Here is an 18,143-nt window from a genome sequence, read left to right on the forward strand (position 1 = left end):
ATTTAATTTTTCTTAAAAATAATTTTTTTAGCGTTTATTTATTATTGAGAGACAGAGAGAGACAGAGCATGAACAGGGGAGGGGCAGAGGGAGACACAGAATCTGAAGCAGGTTCCAGGCTCTGAGCTGTCAGCACAGAGTCCGACGTGGGGCTCGAACTCACAAACTGCGAGATCATGACCTGAGCCAAAGTTGGACGCTTAACCGACGGAGCCACCCAGGAGCCCCTCTTATTTCAAATTTTAGATTTGAAGCCCAAAGTACCTGTGAAAGAAGGACCTAATTCAGTCCTAACCAATGAATGAATGCCTGTTCCCAGATTTAGCAGTAGCTATTAGAAGCTTAAATACAACTTTTTTTGTTTATTTGCAGCTCAGTTATTTCAGTATGAGGAGAAGGAAAGAAATATTAAAATAATGAAGCAGGGAGAGGAGGGCAGGAAGGAATAAAAAAATAGAACAGTGGGCCTAATAGTGATCCCTGGTCCACAAGACTTAACCTGCCAGGAGCAAGCAACCAACAGTTGCTTTCATTTGATATATAATTTTTTTTTTTTTTTACCCCAGCGACATGAATCGATACTGTTAGAACTCCTCAAGAAATATTTTTGCTGATTTTATTCTTAGTGTGAGAAGAGAATATACAATTGGGGAAAGAAAGAAATAGATGAGCAAGTATGGTAATAATGTTTCATTGAAGCCAAGGATAAAATATTTATGAAACTGAAATGTCAAAGGAAAAACTTAGAGTCAGACATAAGAGTATTAACTTACTGCTTCAAGATAAGGTTCAGATTTCTATTTTAAAACTTTGAAGGAGAAATATTTTCATCTTGTCTGAGTGGTTCTGTGTCACATTTTAATAGAAAAATAATTACATTCTGAAAATGCTTGTAAAGTACAGAGATTTTATGCAATAGGGGCAAGACATAAATGTCTTAAATCTGAGAGAAGTTTTCCTTTTTTGGTCCCAAGTAATTGTCTCCTCTTATAGACAATATCATTGGAAACCTTGGAAACCATAGACTGGCAGTATAGCTTTTGAAAAAGTGAGCACTAAATTGCCAATAATAAAAAAAGCATTGATTTTTTTTTTTTATTACGTTGAAAGGTGTTTTGTCTCCTTTGTTTGGCCATGGCTGGGAGAAGGTACAAAACAGTTTGGACTGATAACAAAATCACTAATTGCTGCACTAATTAATAGAGGTGTGCCAGAGAATTGAGAATACAGCTACCAGGCTACATTTCCTTAGGAAGCCTTTATAATTGATAGAGATGAAGTTTGGAATAAGGGCTACATTTAGTCTCTTGTTGTGCTTTGTTCCACTGCTCTGCATCTAAATCAGTCCAGACAAAAAGAGGGTGCCTTCCTGAGTTAGCTAGAACACCGTGTCCTTCCTATCAGTTCTCTCACTGTGTTTAAAGCTGTCGAAATCAGCTTTGGGCTGGTAGCCTAGGTTTGAAGAGGTCTCTTCCTGCAGCCTGTTTAACAGCGTGATGGGCGTTAAGATCCATTTGTATCATGGGCATGGGCGTCCAATCAGCATTTTGAAAAGTCATTAAATTAATTGCATTATTATTTTTTAATGTGCCCAGCAGTACTGAGTTAGATGCATTTTGATTTTTAAAAATGAAATAAGGTGATTCTTTCTGTCCTTCTTACAATGGTAGCTGGTCAGAATATAGGCGGCCATGTGGTGGTCTCAGAGAAAGGGAGTCAAACTTCAAAATAAGAAATGCAACTGAAAACCAACTCTCACAAGCAAGAGATCATCAAAGAAAGTTCAAGATAGGGTGTTTTCCTAAAGCCGTATGACTCCTAAAGTAAAAAAGCTTGGAAAATGATAAGAGTTCTTAGAAATGGCCCCATTTTCTACTTTGCTACAGCTTGTACCTGTTGGCAGAGGATATCAGGTGGCCTCTTTCTAGCTTATTTCAACTTCACCTAATGGCATTACTTACTTGGTTTTTAGGGATCACATTCCATTTTCAGATCACTTTCCTCACCTTAACTAATTGCCATTACACAGGGTCATCCTGACAGCACACCCACGAGAACAGAACAGGGATCAATGGCAGTTCGCTTAACGCCTTTTTTATGACTAAGTGGCAAAGAGCGGAAGCATGGAAAGTGAACATCTTAATGGACAGACATGATCAAGTTGTCTTTTTTCCCCCTGAAAATAGCATCTAAAAGTAATTTAAAAAGTATTTTCCTCCACCAATCTTGAAACTCACTGAGAATATTAAAAACAAATCATTTATTTTATCAGCTCACCCCATTCCCTAGCTTGATATTTTAAAAACTTTTCCATCATAACCTATCATTTCCTTTCCTGTCTTCAAGAAGGGAGGAAAACATTTTTATTTATCAGATAATTTGATTTTAAGGAAATGGCTTTACCCTCACCTTTTACTCAGGCATTCTCAGGAGCTCTGGCATTCCACAGTCTAATCAGATACAAGTTATATCTTGGTCTAGAAATAAAGTGTGAATTGTTAAGCCCCCGATATGTAACACTACAGGCCCATAAATGTCACTTGGTAGCCTGCAGATTCAAATCTAAAAGCAGTCCTTCGAATACCAGAGCAGAACATACTTTTTTATATGTTTTTTCTTTATAGCCTCAAAACTGAAGATGATAGTTCAATGTAATGTGGGAACACAAGACAAAGTAATCTTCTGCACAGAAATACTTTATTTTGATTGTACCATAATGACATCGTGAAATTTCCATGGATTTGAAGATACAGCGTTTGTTATATACTCTAGATCAGATAGTATTGCTTCACTGAGTCAAGTTACAGTAACCCTTAGCATTTTCTGTAAAGAAAAGGAATATTTTCAGTGAGGTTGCTTCCTAATGAGAACAGATGTCATCAGACTTAGACTGTTGGTACTTCCTGTAAAGAAGCAGCAGTGGTATAGCGGGTGCTCAGGGACCTTTATTGTCCTGACATTAATTGCTCCCTAGTGAGGTTCACCTTTGTAGAAGCTGATCACTTCTTTTTTTAAAATTTGTAATGCTTATTTATTTGAAGAGAGAAAGCCCATGCATGCACACGTGTGCACGTACACGCGTGCGTACACACACACAGACACACACACACACAGACACACACACACGAGTGGGTGAGGGGCAGAGAGAGGGAGAGAGAGAATCCCAAGCAGTCTCCATGCTGTCAGCACAGAGCCTCAACGGCACTTGATCTCAGGAACCATGAAATCATGACCTGAGCTGAAATCCAGAGTCACATACTTGACCGACAGAGCCACCCAGGCGCCCCAGGAACTGATCCCTTCTTAGGTTTGTTCTCCCTTCCTTCTTCTCTCTTTTCTTTCTCTCTCTTTTTTTTCTTTTTTGAAGGAAAGACAGGTGAGAGAAAATGATGGAGAGGAAACAAGGAGGAGATAAGAATACTGTTTCTGGAGGAACAGGCTATTTGTTTTTTGGAGCCTGGGAGTCCGACAGGTCCTCCTGGCAAGAGGCAGCAAGATCCTTGCTTGGGGAATGGGATTTTGTTCCACGGTATCTGGTGCTGTGTCCCTGAGGACATAGGAACAGCCATTTTACCCAAGTCCCTGGCTGTGTTTGTGCCAGACGTTGAGCTCTGTCTAGGTCCAGTCATGACTTAAACGAACCATGGTTCTGGCCCGGTTTGGACCTTGGAGAGCAGCAGAGGGTGTCTAAGCTTCTGTTTGCCTGCTTCAGATCCAGGAGGAAGAACCCAGGAATCTGGCCAATCACTCATCTTAAGACTCCAGAATCCCATATGATTATTGTGATTATGTTGTTTCCTGCCATGTGTGCCAACTTAAAAAAAAAATTTCAAGGTATCCTTAGATTGGGTAAAAGGTCAGAATGCAGACTTTGCTGTAACTTCCCACTGTAAATTCTGTAGTGGAGCGGGGAGGCATTAATGAGGTATTTTCTATGTATTGGGTTGTGTCCTCATAACCTGGGTTTAATTTTTGACTTTAGGTATTAAAACCATTGAATTTTGCTCGTGTTTTGTGAGAAACCAACTAAAGATCCATTTCTTTTTTTTTAATCAGTTACTTACAGTGCATCTTTAGATGCTATCATTTCCAGTACAACCAACAATACAAACACTGTGGTGCTGGCTTGGAGAGAGAAATCAAAAAAGCCTCTTAAAATGACATCCTTCAATGTTGCCGAGGGCATTCATGCTTTTGATTACCACTCTCGGCTCAATTTAATTGGTATGTAAAATAAATCATGGTAACTCTGAGGGCCTCATAAATAGTCTGGGATGTGTATTTGTATGCACGGGGCCTCTCCACCTTCTTGCTTTATTGCCAGAGAGACCAAGTTGAACAGCTCACATTTTATTGCCTGAGAATGTCTGATAATGATGCATTATGATGTGCGGCATGTATGAACTACATTGGGGTGGAAATATGAGGAAGGGCCCCAATGCTTGAATTAGCGTTTTTATTAGAATTTGGGGGAGATGTGAGATGATACAGAGAAAGAAGATGGTTTTGGTGCTGTGTCTGCTATTTTGCCATCTTTCTAACACCACCAAATGCTCAACCTCCTGCTGCTGCTGTTGTGGCTGCTGCTACTACTACCACCACCACCACCACTGCTGCTACTACGGCTACCACTACTACTATTACTACTACCACCACAACTACTACCACCACCACTACTACTACCACTATTACAATTATTACTACCACCACCACACTACTACTACTACAACCACCACCACTACAACTACTACGGCCACTACTACCACCACCACCACTACAACTACTACCACACTACTACCACCACTACTACTACTACTACAACCACCACCACTACTACAACTACTACCACTATCACCACCACCACCACCACCACCACTGCTGCTACTACAGCTACCACTACTACTATTACTACTGCCAGCACACTACTACTACTACAAGTACCACCACTACTACAAGTACACTATCACCACTACTATAACCACTACTTACTACTGCTGCTGCTGCTGCTACCACTACTACTATTACTATTACCACTGCTACTACTACTACTACTACCACAACTACCACCACCACCACTACTACTACTACTACAACCACCACCACTACAACTACTATGGCCACTACTACTACTACCACCATCACCACTACTACTACCACTACTACTACTACTACAACCACCACCACTACAACTACTATGGCCACGACTACTACTACCACCACCACCACTACTACTACCACTACTACTACTACTACTACAACCACCACCACTACAACTACTATGGCCACGACTACCACCACCACCACCACACTACTACTACTACTACCACAACTACCACCACCACCACTACTACCACCACCACCACTACTACCACTACTACTACTACTACTACTACAACCACCACTGCTACTACTACTACCACTACAACTACCACCATCATCACTACTTCTACCACTACTACTACAACCACCACCACTACAACTACTACGGCCACGACTACTACTACCACCACCACCACTACTACTACCACTACTACTACTACTACTACTACTACTACAACCACCACCACTACAACTACTATGCCCACTACTACCACCACCACCACCACACAAGTACCACCACCACCACTACAACCACCACCACCACTACTACCACTACTACTACTACTACTACAACCACCACCACTGCTACTACTACTACCACCACAACTACCACCACCACCACTACTTCTACCACTACTACTACTAAAACCACCACCACTACAACTACTACGGCCACTACTACTACTACCACCACCACCACTACTACTACCACTACTACTACTACTACTACAACCACCACCACTACAACTACTATGGCCACTACTACCACCACCACCACCACACTACTACTACTACTACCACAACTACCACCACCACCACCACTACTACCACTACTACTACTACTACTACTACAACCACCACCACTACTATAACTACTACCACTACCACCACCACACTACTAGTACTACAACCACCACCACTGCTACTACTACCACTACCACTACTACAGCCACCACCACCACCACTACTACTACTACAACTACTACCACTACCACCACCACCACTACTACTGCCACTACTGCAATTACTACTACTACCACTACTATGACTACGACTACTACTACTACTACTATGGCTGCTGCTGCTGCTTCTATAGCCACAACACACCTACACCAGAACTATGAAATATAGAATGTTTTCACTGTTCAGAATGCAACCCCCACTGCTTTTTGAACATTTTCAGATTACCCTAGTTTTAGTTTAAAATGAGAGTTCTTTTTTTGATATGAAAGAGTATATTTTAGCTGAGGAAATAAGCTATAAAGTTTCAGGCACTATTTAAAATATGTGATGTTTTGAAAGCTGATAATTTCATATGGTATATACATTAGTTCAAACACTATGAAAAAGTGAGGCACTAAAACCTAATAGGTTAGTTGTAGAGAATGGCCATACATGGCCTTTGGAATGGGTCATATTAATAACCCTCATTTAACAATTATCACTCACATGAAGAGTATTGGTATCAGCTAGGAGGCTGAGTCTCTAAAATCCCTAATAATCATGGCTGACAATCACAGTAAAAGATACCTTGAATAAAAAAAAAAAAGATACCTTGAATAGAAACTCAGGAATATGCCAATATTCACCTTTCAAAGAGAATTGTAGATCTATCTGTTAAGGTTGGGTTAGCGAGTTGAGTTTGGAAGGATGCAAATATCAACTATTTCATTGATCCATCGATTGATTATTTCAACCCTACACACTGTCACTGCTTTGCACCTGGCATAGTGCTGGAAAGAGAACAGTGAATAAGTTCAGCTCTACAGTCGGCCCCAAAGAAGAGAAAAACAAAGAGTGCTCTACTGAGTTTCCACAGACCAGAAACATCACTGTTCCGCATGCTCTTGATGTCCTCCCTGAATAAAACAATTCATGTTCAAAAATATCGTGTTCTCTCAATAGAGCAGGTCAAAAATATAATTCTGCTGTTTGTGTGCTTGTAAATATTCAATTGTTTATATGGCAGTGGAAATAATTTGTTTCTGTATCTTTTTCATTAATTTGGAAACTTTAAATATTGGTTTAGTTCTTTCTTACTCCTGGGATAACTGACTGTAACTTGGTGTATATTCCTAGGCTGTGCTAGCAGTAGCAGGAAAGCATGAGGACTGAGAAGCAGGATTTTGTGGCCTCCTGGCTGGGCCATTGGCTGCCTCCTAAACGGGACTCTCTTGTCCTGTGGCCCCATGAATACTCGTTCCCCACGTCTCCTTCCATTTCCACCATTTCCGGTAATAGAACTCAGGCCCGTTAGTTTGCCATGATCTTCCTTTCTTCCAGGCAGGGTGCATTAGTGCTCAGAAAGCATTTAAGAACCTACAGATGTGCGACATGCACTCATTTCAAAAAGAAAATGTTATGGGTTATTCATGTACTAAAAGCACTTTTTTTTTCTTTCTAATTCTGGTTAGCAACTGCTGGCATCAACAATAAAGTTTGCCTTTGGAACCCCTATGTTGTCTCTAAACCGGTTGGTGTCCTCTGGGGTCACTCAGCCAGCGTAATAGCTGTCCAATTCTTTGCTGCAAGAAAACAACTTTTCAGCTTCTCCAAAGATAAAGTGAGTGATATCGTACATTGAAAGTATTTACTTCTGCCTCCTGGGTTCCTCCCTAAATCTATCCTTGGTCCTGAATTCCTCTGGGGGATGGTGTAGATTTTTAAAATATACTGGCTAACTACTATGTCTTTGGAAATCTAAATTAGGAAAAGATATTTATGGTAACTTAAGCATAGTCCTGGGCAACTAGACAAAGTATTTCCTTAAAAAACTTTTCTAAATGATATACTCGTGGATTTAATCTTTATAGCTGCACTCTCAGAAGCTCACATCTGGAAAGTTTCCAAAGTTCTCACTAATGCAATAGAAAAAAAAATAGCGATGGGGAAATGTTGCTTGGTAATTGTAAGATGTGGAATAGGCACAGCTAATTAGTTTTTTTTTTTTTATATTGAAACTCGGTAAATTAGAAATTTAAGTTAACCTGAAGACTATCAAGTTCATTAAGTACATTTCGATTGTGTAAATCAGTCCATTTCCATTTGGTGATGTTGATGGGATATTTTTTAAATGTCAGACAAAAACATGGTACCAGAACCAGGCATCCAGGTTGAATCCTGACCACATTATTTACTACCCATACTCCCCTTAGGAAAATTTCTTAATCTCTAATAATCTTGTCATTTGTTTCTCTGCCAAACTTTCATTTTACATAATACCTAATTTATAGATCCAGTTAACATGTGATAGATTTCAAGACACTTGGTTGTGAAGAGAAGAAGGGGCTCAGGGCTATAGGCTTATGGGAACAGGCCCCACCTGAGACTTTCAGTGAATCTGACTTTTTATTTTATTCTAAAGTGATACGTGTATATGTAAAATCTAAACAGAAACTCATCTTCAACTCCTTAAGCCTCATCCCACTCACAAGTCCTGCCAAACTTGTATATTTTGCTATAATACCTATTGTGTCAATCTTCTCCCAATTCTGGTTGATTCTACCATCCAAATATGTTTATCAGCCTCACCTCTCCCTCTCTGCTGCCACTGCTCTTAGTTCAAAATCTCATTTTCTTTTACCCAAAATATAACAAAGATTTCCTAACATTTCTCCCTACATCCCCATGATCTGACTCCAGTCTGCCCTTTATCCTGCTAATGAAGCGGTTTGTAAAAAAAAGCTTTTTTAGCACTTCATCTAATCCTCCGTCTAAATATCAACTCCAGAATTCTTAAGCTTTCATACAAAGCCCTCTCCCAGTCTGTCAGCCCCACTTTATTTCCTGCTTTTCTCTTTCATTCATTTAAGGCTTCAGCCATATCCCAGTTGGCTGTTCCCACCCTGCTGCCTCAGGGCTCTGCAGTGTGCTCTTCCTTCTGCCTTTAGTTCCCTCTCCTTGATGATCAATTGACAAACGTCTTTTCACCCTCAGTCTCAGACTTTCTGGAGTCTTTCGCACAGACTTCGGTGTTTGCTTCTCCACACTCCAGTTGCACCTGTGTGTCTCTTATTGGAACATGTATCCTGTTGTTTCAAAATTAACTGTTAGTTTGCTTCCTTAAGCAGGCCCCGGTGTCTTTTTGGCTTGTATCCTTGGTATCCCTAGTGTCTGGGACCTTGTAGTGTTTGTTCTGTGGTTATTTGTTGACACCTTGAAGGGAAGACATGTTACTATGAATCTAGAGTACCAAAAAACTCAGACTGAAAACGTTATTGATGTCCTCATCACATTTAATTATTTTTTGAGATCTTTGGGCACTTGGATATAACTTCCACTACTGAATTGAACGTAATGTGCTTTGTGTACTCAAAGGTTATACATGTATCTTTTCCTAGATTTTGAGTCCTTAAGAACAAAGGTTATTTGTTGAGTTCGTTTTTTTCTGTTTCCCAGGGCATAGCACATATTAATGTACTTAAACACATGTTAAATGGGACATATAAAATAGTGTAACTATCAATTAGCCGATGGGATCGATGAGGTTAAGGACTATTATATCTTTTTTGAATTGTGCCAAACACATAGTAACTCGTCCATACATCTTAAATGAATGAGTCTTTATCAAACATAAATACGAAACAAATAACAAGTATTTTATCATTACAGAATTCCATGAAAGTGTTGAGTGAAAGAAAAAAAAAAGCCCATCTTAGAGTGGGTTAGTAAACACTTTATTTGTCTTATGGAAGATTCTACCCTGGGAGACAGGATTTCAGGGTGTTCTGAAGAACTGCTCCAAAGTTTGTCTATTATTTATTTATTTATTTATTTATTATTATTTTTTTCATTTTTTCTTAACATTTATTTATTTTTTTTTTAATTTTTTTTAACGTTTATTTATTTTAGAGACAGAGAGAGACAGAGCATGAACGGAGGAGGGGCAGAGAGAGAGGGAGACACAGAATCTGAAGCAGGCTCCAGGCTCTGAGCCATCAGCCCAGAGCCCGATGTAGGGCTCGAACCCCCAGACCGCGAGGTCATGACCTGAGCCAAAGTCCGAGGCTTAACCGACTCAGCCACCCAGGCGCCCCCAAAGTTTGTCAATTTATAGGGGATTGTATACAAAACGAGGGGAAGGGTATACATGCTCACAAGCAGTTCTCCAAGGTATAATTGCGTGTCACAAGGCAGACTTTGGTTGTAAAAATTAAGGTTTACTGATTTCCACACAGATGTGTGAAAGACCCCTTAGGTCATCTTAATACATTGTGTTTCTATCATATATGATTGTTCAAAAATACTGCCTGCATGCTTCTGCTTAACTGGTTTTCTGCTTCTTGTTTTTGGTTTCTCCTTGAGATCATTTGAGAGCCAGAGAAGGCTGACATCAGTTATCCACTCCGGTTTTAATGCACAAAGGGTTTTATAACTTTAAAAGCGAGTGAAAAAAAAAAGTTGTCAGAGTCACAATTGATTGTGTATAGGTATCATCAATGTTAAGACTACCTAACCTCTCCCAAAGCTGTTTTATCATTCTATTTTTGCTTTGACTTCTAAACCATTACGTTGTAATAAAGCTTGTCATGCTGTCTTTTACATTAGTCTAAATCTATTTCACTTTGATAAAGGCATAATAATCTTAGTCTTTACGTCTTTATAACAAACAACAGGGCTTTCTACTACCCGGTTAAGCCTTTGCTTTATTGCTATACAATTCTTTTGGATGTTTTATGGGACTAGGGTAAAGGAACAGGGCAAATGAAAGACAACATCTTTTTTTTTCAAAGAGCCTTTGAATGAATCATATTTTTGTCAATGAGTTAGAGACTTTCAGACCAAAGCAATTTAGATCTAAATAATTTCTTCCAAAAATGATCTGAGACTTCAGGCGGTGGGTTTTTTTTGTTTGTTTGTTTTTGGGTTTTTTTTTGTTTTTTTTGGAAGACTGCTGTAGTACCATTTTCCAGTGATGATTAAATAAATTTATCCCTATAGAATTTGGTAAATTTGGTACCATACTAAATAATAGTCCATTTGCATTTGGCTTTAGACTCCTAAACTTCACTAATGACAGCACCCTGCTGGGGGTCAGTAACTTGGGGATTTGGAGGAGGAATTACCATGGGGAGTAAAAGGATTTTCAAAGCCTAGCAGAGATCTCTCTGCTGGAGGCCAACATTGCAACCCGTGAGCCTGATTAGCCTCTTCTATTGCTCCTAACTCTTCTAGGCTCTTGACCTGATTTGCCCATCAGAATCATATCACTTGGGAACTTAATCCTTCATTTAAGGTTGTGATTTTTCTTCTTTTCTTTTCTTCAAATTTTTATTTAAATTCTAGTTACATATAGTGTAATATTGGCTTCAGGAGTAGAATTTAGTGATTCATCACTTAAAACAGCCAGTGCATAACAGAACAAGTGCCCTCCTTAATACCCATCACCCATTTAGCCCATCCTCCACCCACCTCCCCTCTATCAACCCTCAGTTTGTTCTCAATAGCTAAGACTCTCTTATGGCTTGCTTTCTTCTCTTCCCCCCCCCCCACTTCCCCTATGTTCATCTGTTTTGTTTTTCTAAATTCAACATATGAGTGAAATCATATGGTATTTGTCTTTCTCTGACTGACTTACTTTGCTTATCATAATACCCTCTAGCTCCATCCACATCACTGTAAATGGCAAGATTTCATTCTTTTTGATGGTCAAGTAATAGTCCATTGTATCTATATACCACATCTTCTTTATCCATTCATCAGTTGATGGGCACATTGGCTCTTTCCATAATTTGGCTATTCCTGATAATGCTGCTGTAAACATTAGGGTGCATGTGCCCCTTCAAATCAGTATTTTTGTATACTTTGGGTAAATACCTAGTATACTAATGCAATTGCTGGTTCACACTATAGTTCTATTTTTAACTTTTTGAGGAAACTCATACTGTTTTTCACAGTGGCTGCACCAGTTTGCATTGCATTCCCAATAGTATAAGATGGTTCCCCTTTCTCCACATCCTCATCAACACTGGCTGTTTCTTGTGTTGTAAACTTTAGCCTTTCTGACAGGTGTGAGGTGGTAGCTTATTGTAGTTTTGAATTGTCATTCCCTCATGGTGAGTGATGTTGAGTATCTTTTCATGTGTTTGTTAGCTATCTGTATGTCTTCTTTGGAAAAAATGCCTACTCATGTCTTCTGCCCATTTCTTCACTGGATTTTTTTGGAGGGGTGTTGAGTTTGATAAGTTCTTTACAGATCTTTGATTCCAACCCTTTATCAGAGATGTAATTTGCAAATATCTTCTCCCATTCCACAGGCTGCCTTTTAGTTTTGTTGATTGTTTCCTTTACTATTTCCTTTGTTCCTTATCTGGATGAAGTCCCAGTAGCTCAGTTGTGCTTTTGTTTCCCTTGCCTCCAGAGATGTGTCTGGTAAGAAGTTGGTCAGGCCAACATCAAAGAGGTTGCTGCCTGTGTTCTCTAGGCTCTTGATGGTTTCCTGTGTCACATATTGGTCTTTCATCCATTTTGAATTTATTTTTGTGTATGGTATAAGAAAATTTCATTCTTCTGCATGTTGCTGTCCAGCTTTTCCAACACCATTTGTTGAAGAGAGTGTCTTTGTTAATGGATATTCTTTTCTGCTTTGTCGAAGATTAGATATATACATGTATATACTATATATATATATATACTATAGTATACATACATATATAGTATATATATATAGTATATAGTATATATATAGTATACTATATATATATATACTATAGTATACATACATATATAGTATATATATATAGTATATAGTATATATATATAGTATACATATATAGTATACATAATAATAATACATATACATAATATACATAATGTATAATATACATATACATAATATGGTATACATAATATACATAATAATATACATATACATAATATGGTATACATAATATACATAATGTATAATATACATATACATAATATGGTATACATTAATATACATAATAATATAATAATATGTATATATATACATATATATAGTGTATATATTATATATATATATATACTATAGTATATACTATAGTATATATATATATAGTATATACATGTATATACTATATATATATATACTATATATATATAGTATATATACTATCCTGTGTATATCCTGTGTATAAATACAAGGTAGTATTTATTATTAATTTTTATGTAAATGGTATCATACAAGACATATTTTTTCTGCAGCTTGGTTTTCCTTAAATAATAGCTCCTGGAGATCTTTCTGTGTGACTACACAGAGACCTGAATTTTTATTTGCTGCATAGTAATCCATAGTAATAGATAGTCATAACTTTATTATCAAGCACCTGTTGATTGTAAAAGATATTTCTAAGTTTTTACTGTTATAAACAATCTTTTAAAAATTTTTTTCTGTTTATTTTTGAGAGAGAAAGAGAGAGAGAGAGAGAGAGCGCATGTGTGAGCATGAGTGAGGGTGGGGCAGAGAGAGAAGGGGACAGAGGATCCAAACTGGGCTCTGTGCTGACAGCCTGATGGGGGGCTCAAACTCAAAAACCGGGAGATCACGACCTGAGCCCTGAGATCATGACCTGAACCAAAGTGATAAGCTTAACCGACTGAACCACCCAGGTGCCCCAACCTTTATAAACCGTCTTACACACACACACACACACACACACACACACACACACACACACTTTAAAACACTGTATGTTAATTTCTTTGTGATAAGTTACTAATGTAAGTCCCTAGAATGAATGCTCTTGGGTCAACAGAGATGCATTCCTTAAATATTTTTTTTAAATATTGCTGATTTCGGGGTGCCTGGGTGACTGTTGATTAAGCATCTGACTTCGGCTCACATCATGATCTCACCAGTCAGAATTTGAGCCCCGCATTGGGCTCTGTGCTGATGGCTGAGAGCCTGGAGCCTGCTTCCGATTCTGTGTCTCCCTCTCTCTCTGCCCCTCCCCCATTTGTTCTATTTCTCTCTCTCTCTCTCTCTCTCTCTCTCTCTCTCTCAACAATAAACATTAAATTTTTAAAAACATAATCCTGATTTAGATCTAGAAACATTGTACTTGTCGATATACTCATCAGACGTGTGTAAATATGCCTGTTTCTCCAATCGTGTCAATAATGGATGCTATTGATGTGTTCAGTTTTTTGTGTGTGAATCTGATGGACAAAAACCTATGATGAGTTTCTTTTTCACATTTCTTTTTACCTATTTATTTTTGGGGGGTGTATTACCTGATCATGCCCTTCATCTTATTAGCTCTTGTCTTTTTCTTATTGATTTGTAGTAGTTTGAAAAATATTTTGATTTTCCTTTATTATAGATAATGCAATATTTCACTTGCTTCAAGCATATAAGAAATGATTTTCTTTATGGCTCTAGATTTTGTATCTAGCTTAGGAATGTCTTCCACACTTCCTATTTATAAAATATGAAATATCTTCTTTATTTTCTACCAATAGTTTTTCTGTTGTTGAATATATTTTGCATTTACCTTTGCAGTTTGTCTAAAGTTTTTTTTCCTACAAATGGATATCCGAATTATTTTTTGAATAATTTGTCTCTCACTGGTTTGAAATGCTATTGTTATCATCATTTGAATTACTGTATGTATATGAATTTGTTTCTGGATGCTTTATTCTTTCTATCAGTCTACTTGTCTTTTCCTACATAATACACTATCTATCCAGCATAACTATTGATACCTGGTAGGTCGTTTTCTACCTCTTCTTTCCCTTTTTCAGTTTTAACTGTCTTCTGCATTTTATCCCTCCAAGTACATTTTAGGATCAATATTCATGTTTCATGAAAAAAAAATACACTAGTATTTGGGTTGAAATTTGATTGAATATGATGATATTCGACATCTGTAAAGTACTGAGAAACCACAGCCTCTATTTCACCATTTATTCATTCTTTTAGCTGTCTTTCAGAAAAATTTCATGCCACAAATCTCTTTCCCATTCCTTGTTCAGGTTTTTTGTACGTATTTTAGCAAGTGTGACCACCTTTAGGAGGTGTGGCCCCTGTCTATATAACCCATTCATTGAGTTTTTTATTTTAATGTAGTTTTTTTCTTCTAAAACATTTTTGTTAACTGTCTGGTAATTTGGGATACTCTCTTGGTGCTTGCTCATTTTGGGGATTTTGACTTCCAGCTCTTTCATTTCAACGTAATTATTATCTGTCCTTATGTAATAATTCCAGTATCTGGACTTTGAAAGATCTAAATCTGATATTGGCTATTCTGGTGATTCTTTCTCTTGGTGACTTGTTTCCTTTTTATGTTTTGTTATCTTTTATTGTCACCTCATTTGTCACTGTTGCTAAACTCTAGGCATTCTGAGGAACTAAACTGGAGATGCTTTCCTCCAGAAATTTCTATATGTTTCTGAAGGTGGAAACGAGCAAGGATGCTGCCTGCGGCTACCACGTGCTCCCTTTCTCTTGTCCAGTTTAATTGAACAGTCTTGCCTCGGTGCCTGCACCTAGCAGATGGTCCAGGGCTTAAGCTCCTGGTTGTAGGAGCTTTTCCGTGTTAAGTTTGTTACTTTTTTCCTCTTTTTTCTTTTGGATCTGTGGAGATTGTTCCCACTCCTTGAAAACTCAGCAAGGCAGCAGAAATGATGTTCTGTTCAGAACTGTGTTCCTTTGAAGCAGAAAGGCCCCCTACAAAAACCTAGACTGTAATGACACTTGAACCAGAGTTCTCTTGTTCCAGCTGGTTTTCATTTGTTTCCTTCAAAGCTGTGATTAGTATAGATCTCAAGAGAGAAGAAAGAAAGAGAGAGAGAGAGGAAGAAAGAAATTTGAAGTGTTTAAATTTACTTTGTAAAATAAGATAGGAATGGTGATCTTTGAAAAGCAAAATTAGAAAAAAAATTTTTTGAAGACTAAGAAAAATTCTGTTATGTGAGTAATGATAAGGGCAAAAAAATCAGTTTAATTGAGATTTTTTTCAATATCCCAAGTAAACTTTTGTTCTGAAAAAGGGAATCACCTGAAATAAAATGTTGGTATTAGTTAACTGTATTAAACTTGAGTTTATTAAATTTAAATTTATTAAGGCTGAACTAGGACATCAATGAGATTTTTGCAGAATAATTCACAGTGTTAGTTAGAAAGGTTTTGACTTTTTCTAGTTCAGCAATAGAATATACAAACCAACACCTAACAGAAATTTAAGTCTTAGAGCTGTAGATCTTCTCTCATTTTCATTGAAAAGAATGAAAACAAAAAAACAAAAACAAAAAAAACCAGAGAAGATAATGGTTATGGTAACAATTTAAAGATGATTAGCTTGGGGCACCTGGGTGGCGCAGTCGGTTAAGCATCCGACTTCAGCCAGGTCACAATCTCGCGGTCCGTGAGTTCGAGCCCCGCGTCGGGCTCTGGGCTGATGGCTCAGAGCCTGGAGCCTGTTTCCGATTCTGTGGCTCCCTCTCTCTCTGCCCCTCCCCCGTTCATGCTCTGTCTCTCTCTGTCCCAAAAAATAAATAAATGTTGAAAAAAAAATTGAAAAAAAAGATGATTAGCTCAAGAGAAGATTTTAATTTCCAGCCAATATTTTGGGTTTGACTTCAGTCCTGGGGCAGGGGTGGGGGGGGGGTGGGAACTGGTAAAAATATTCCTTAAAGGAAACTCTGTTCTATGACTTTATGATAAAACATTATCTGAGGTATTCAGTAGAATACTTTTGCTTGCATATATCATGTCAAACAAAATAGCCTTTCAGGGTTCACTGGTGATGCTTTCGTGGATTATCCAGAGGCTTAAATTCTAAATAAATAAGCTTGTTAAAACATAAAGGACTATTCAGGAGACCCAATTCCATCAGGTCCTGTTATGCTATCGTCTGCAAGTAGGTTATCCATTTTTGTGGATTACCCTGGAGAGCTGAGCGGCTGTACTGCTGTCCTCAAAATCCCCTCGTGATACATACTCTCTTTCCCTTTTTCTTGTTTCATTTTATATCTATCCCCTACAGGACTGCAGGAGTTAGTAGCAAATGTTTGATGAAGCCAAACAGGTCTCACTTTGATAGCCACCTGAGTCTGTTTTCTTCTTTTCTTTCCCTCACTTTTATATCATTATTGGGAAACTATAAACCTCTTTTGTCTCCTACTTTGAATTAAACTTGGAGGGGCGCCTGGGTGGCTCAGTCAGTTAAGCGTCCGACTTCAGCTCAGGTCATGATCTCACAGTTCCTGAGTTGAAGCTCTGTGTTGGGCTCTGTGCTGACAGCTCAGCCCGGAGCCTGCTTTTGATTCTGTTGTCTCCCTCTCTCTGCCCCTCCCACACTCACGCTTTTTCTCTCTCTGTCTCTCAAAAATGAATAAATGTTAAAACAAAATTAAAAGAAAAACTTGGAGATGTTGCCAGTATATAAATAATGCTGATTTGGTTTTCGAAAGTGCACTAAAAACAGATTCTTTATCTATCCGTACATCTATTCATGCATCCACCCATCCATGAAGTTACCCATTTACAAATCTAATAGAGGACGAAATAACAGTTTTATTTATTTATTTTCATATCTGTTTAATACAGTTTTACTATGTTTATGTGAAATGATGCTGTCTCTTGCAGGAAGCAGGGAAAAAAATTCTTCAGCAAAATTAGAATGACAACATGGTGAGGTCCTACATTTCTTTGGTCCAGTCTTCAGAGTGCACCTTCTTAAATCTGTTTGAATTGTTGTTGTTTTGGAATGCACAGATAATAGGTTGAGCAACCTCGGTACATTCTAGACACAATTGAGAGAATTTCAGAGCTGGCAGGGGTCCCTTTAGGAGAAAGGTGAGGAAATGAAAAGGTAACATTGCATACCTGAACTGCCAACTCGGAGTAGTATTAAAATGAGGGTCTAGGGGCGCCTGGGTGGCGCAGTCGGTTAAGCGTCCGACTTCAGCCAGGTCACGATCTCGCGGTCCGTGAGTTCGAGCCCCGCGTCGGGCTCTGGGCTGATGGCTCAGAGCCTGGAGCCTGTTTCCGATTCTGTGTCTCCCTCTCTCTCTGCCCCTCCCCCGTTCATGCTCTGTCTCTCTCTGTCCCAAAAATAAAT

At 38.3% G+C, this 18,143-nt stretch overlaps 1 protein-coding gene across 1 annotated transcript in view; it reads left to right on the forward strand.

Annotated features, from left to right (window-relative positions):
* The window catches only part of WDR49 (WD repeat domain 49), a 142,514-nt gene that overhangs the window by 35,691 nt on the left and 88,680 nt on the right, over positions 1 to 18,143 (forward strand). Inside the window, 2 exon segments of the mRNA XM_043594969.1 lie at positions 4,057 to 4,224; positions 7,515 to 7,663. Of these exon segments, the coding sequence (XP_043450904.1) occupies positions 4,057 to 4,224; positions 7,515 to 7,663 (317 nt within the window).

This window comes from Prionailurus bengalensis, chromosome C2 (assembly GCF_016509475.1).
Source record: "Prionailurus bengalensis isolate Pbe53 chromosome C2, Fcat_Pben_1.1_paternal_pri, whole genome shotgun sequence".
Lineage (NCBI taxonomy): Eukaryota > Metazoa > Chordata > Mammalia > Carnivora > Felidae > Prionailurus > Prionailurus bengalensis.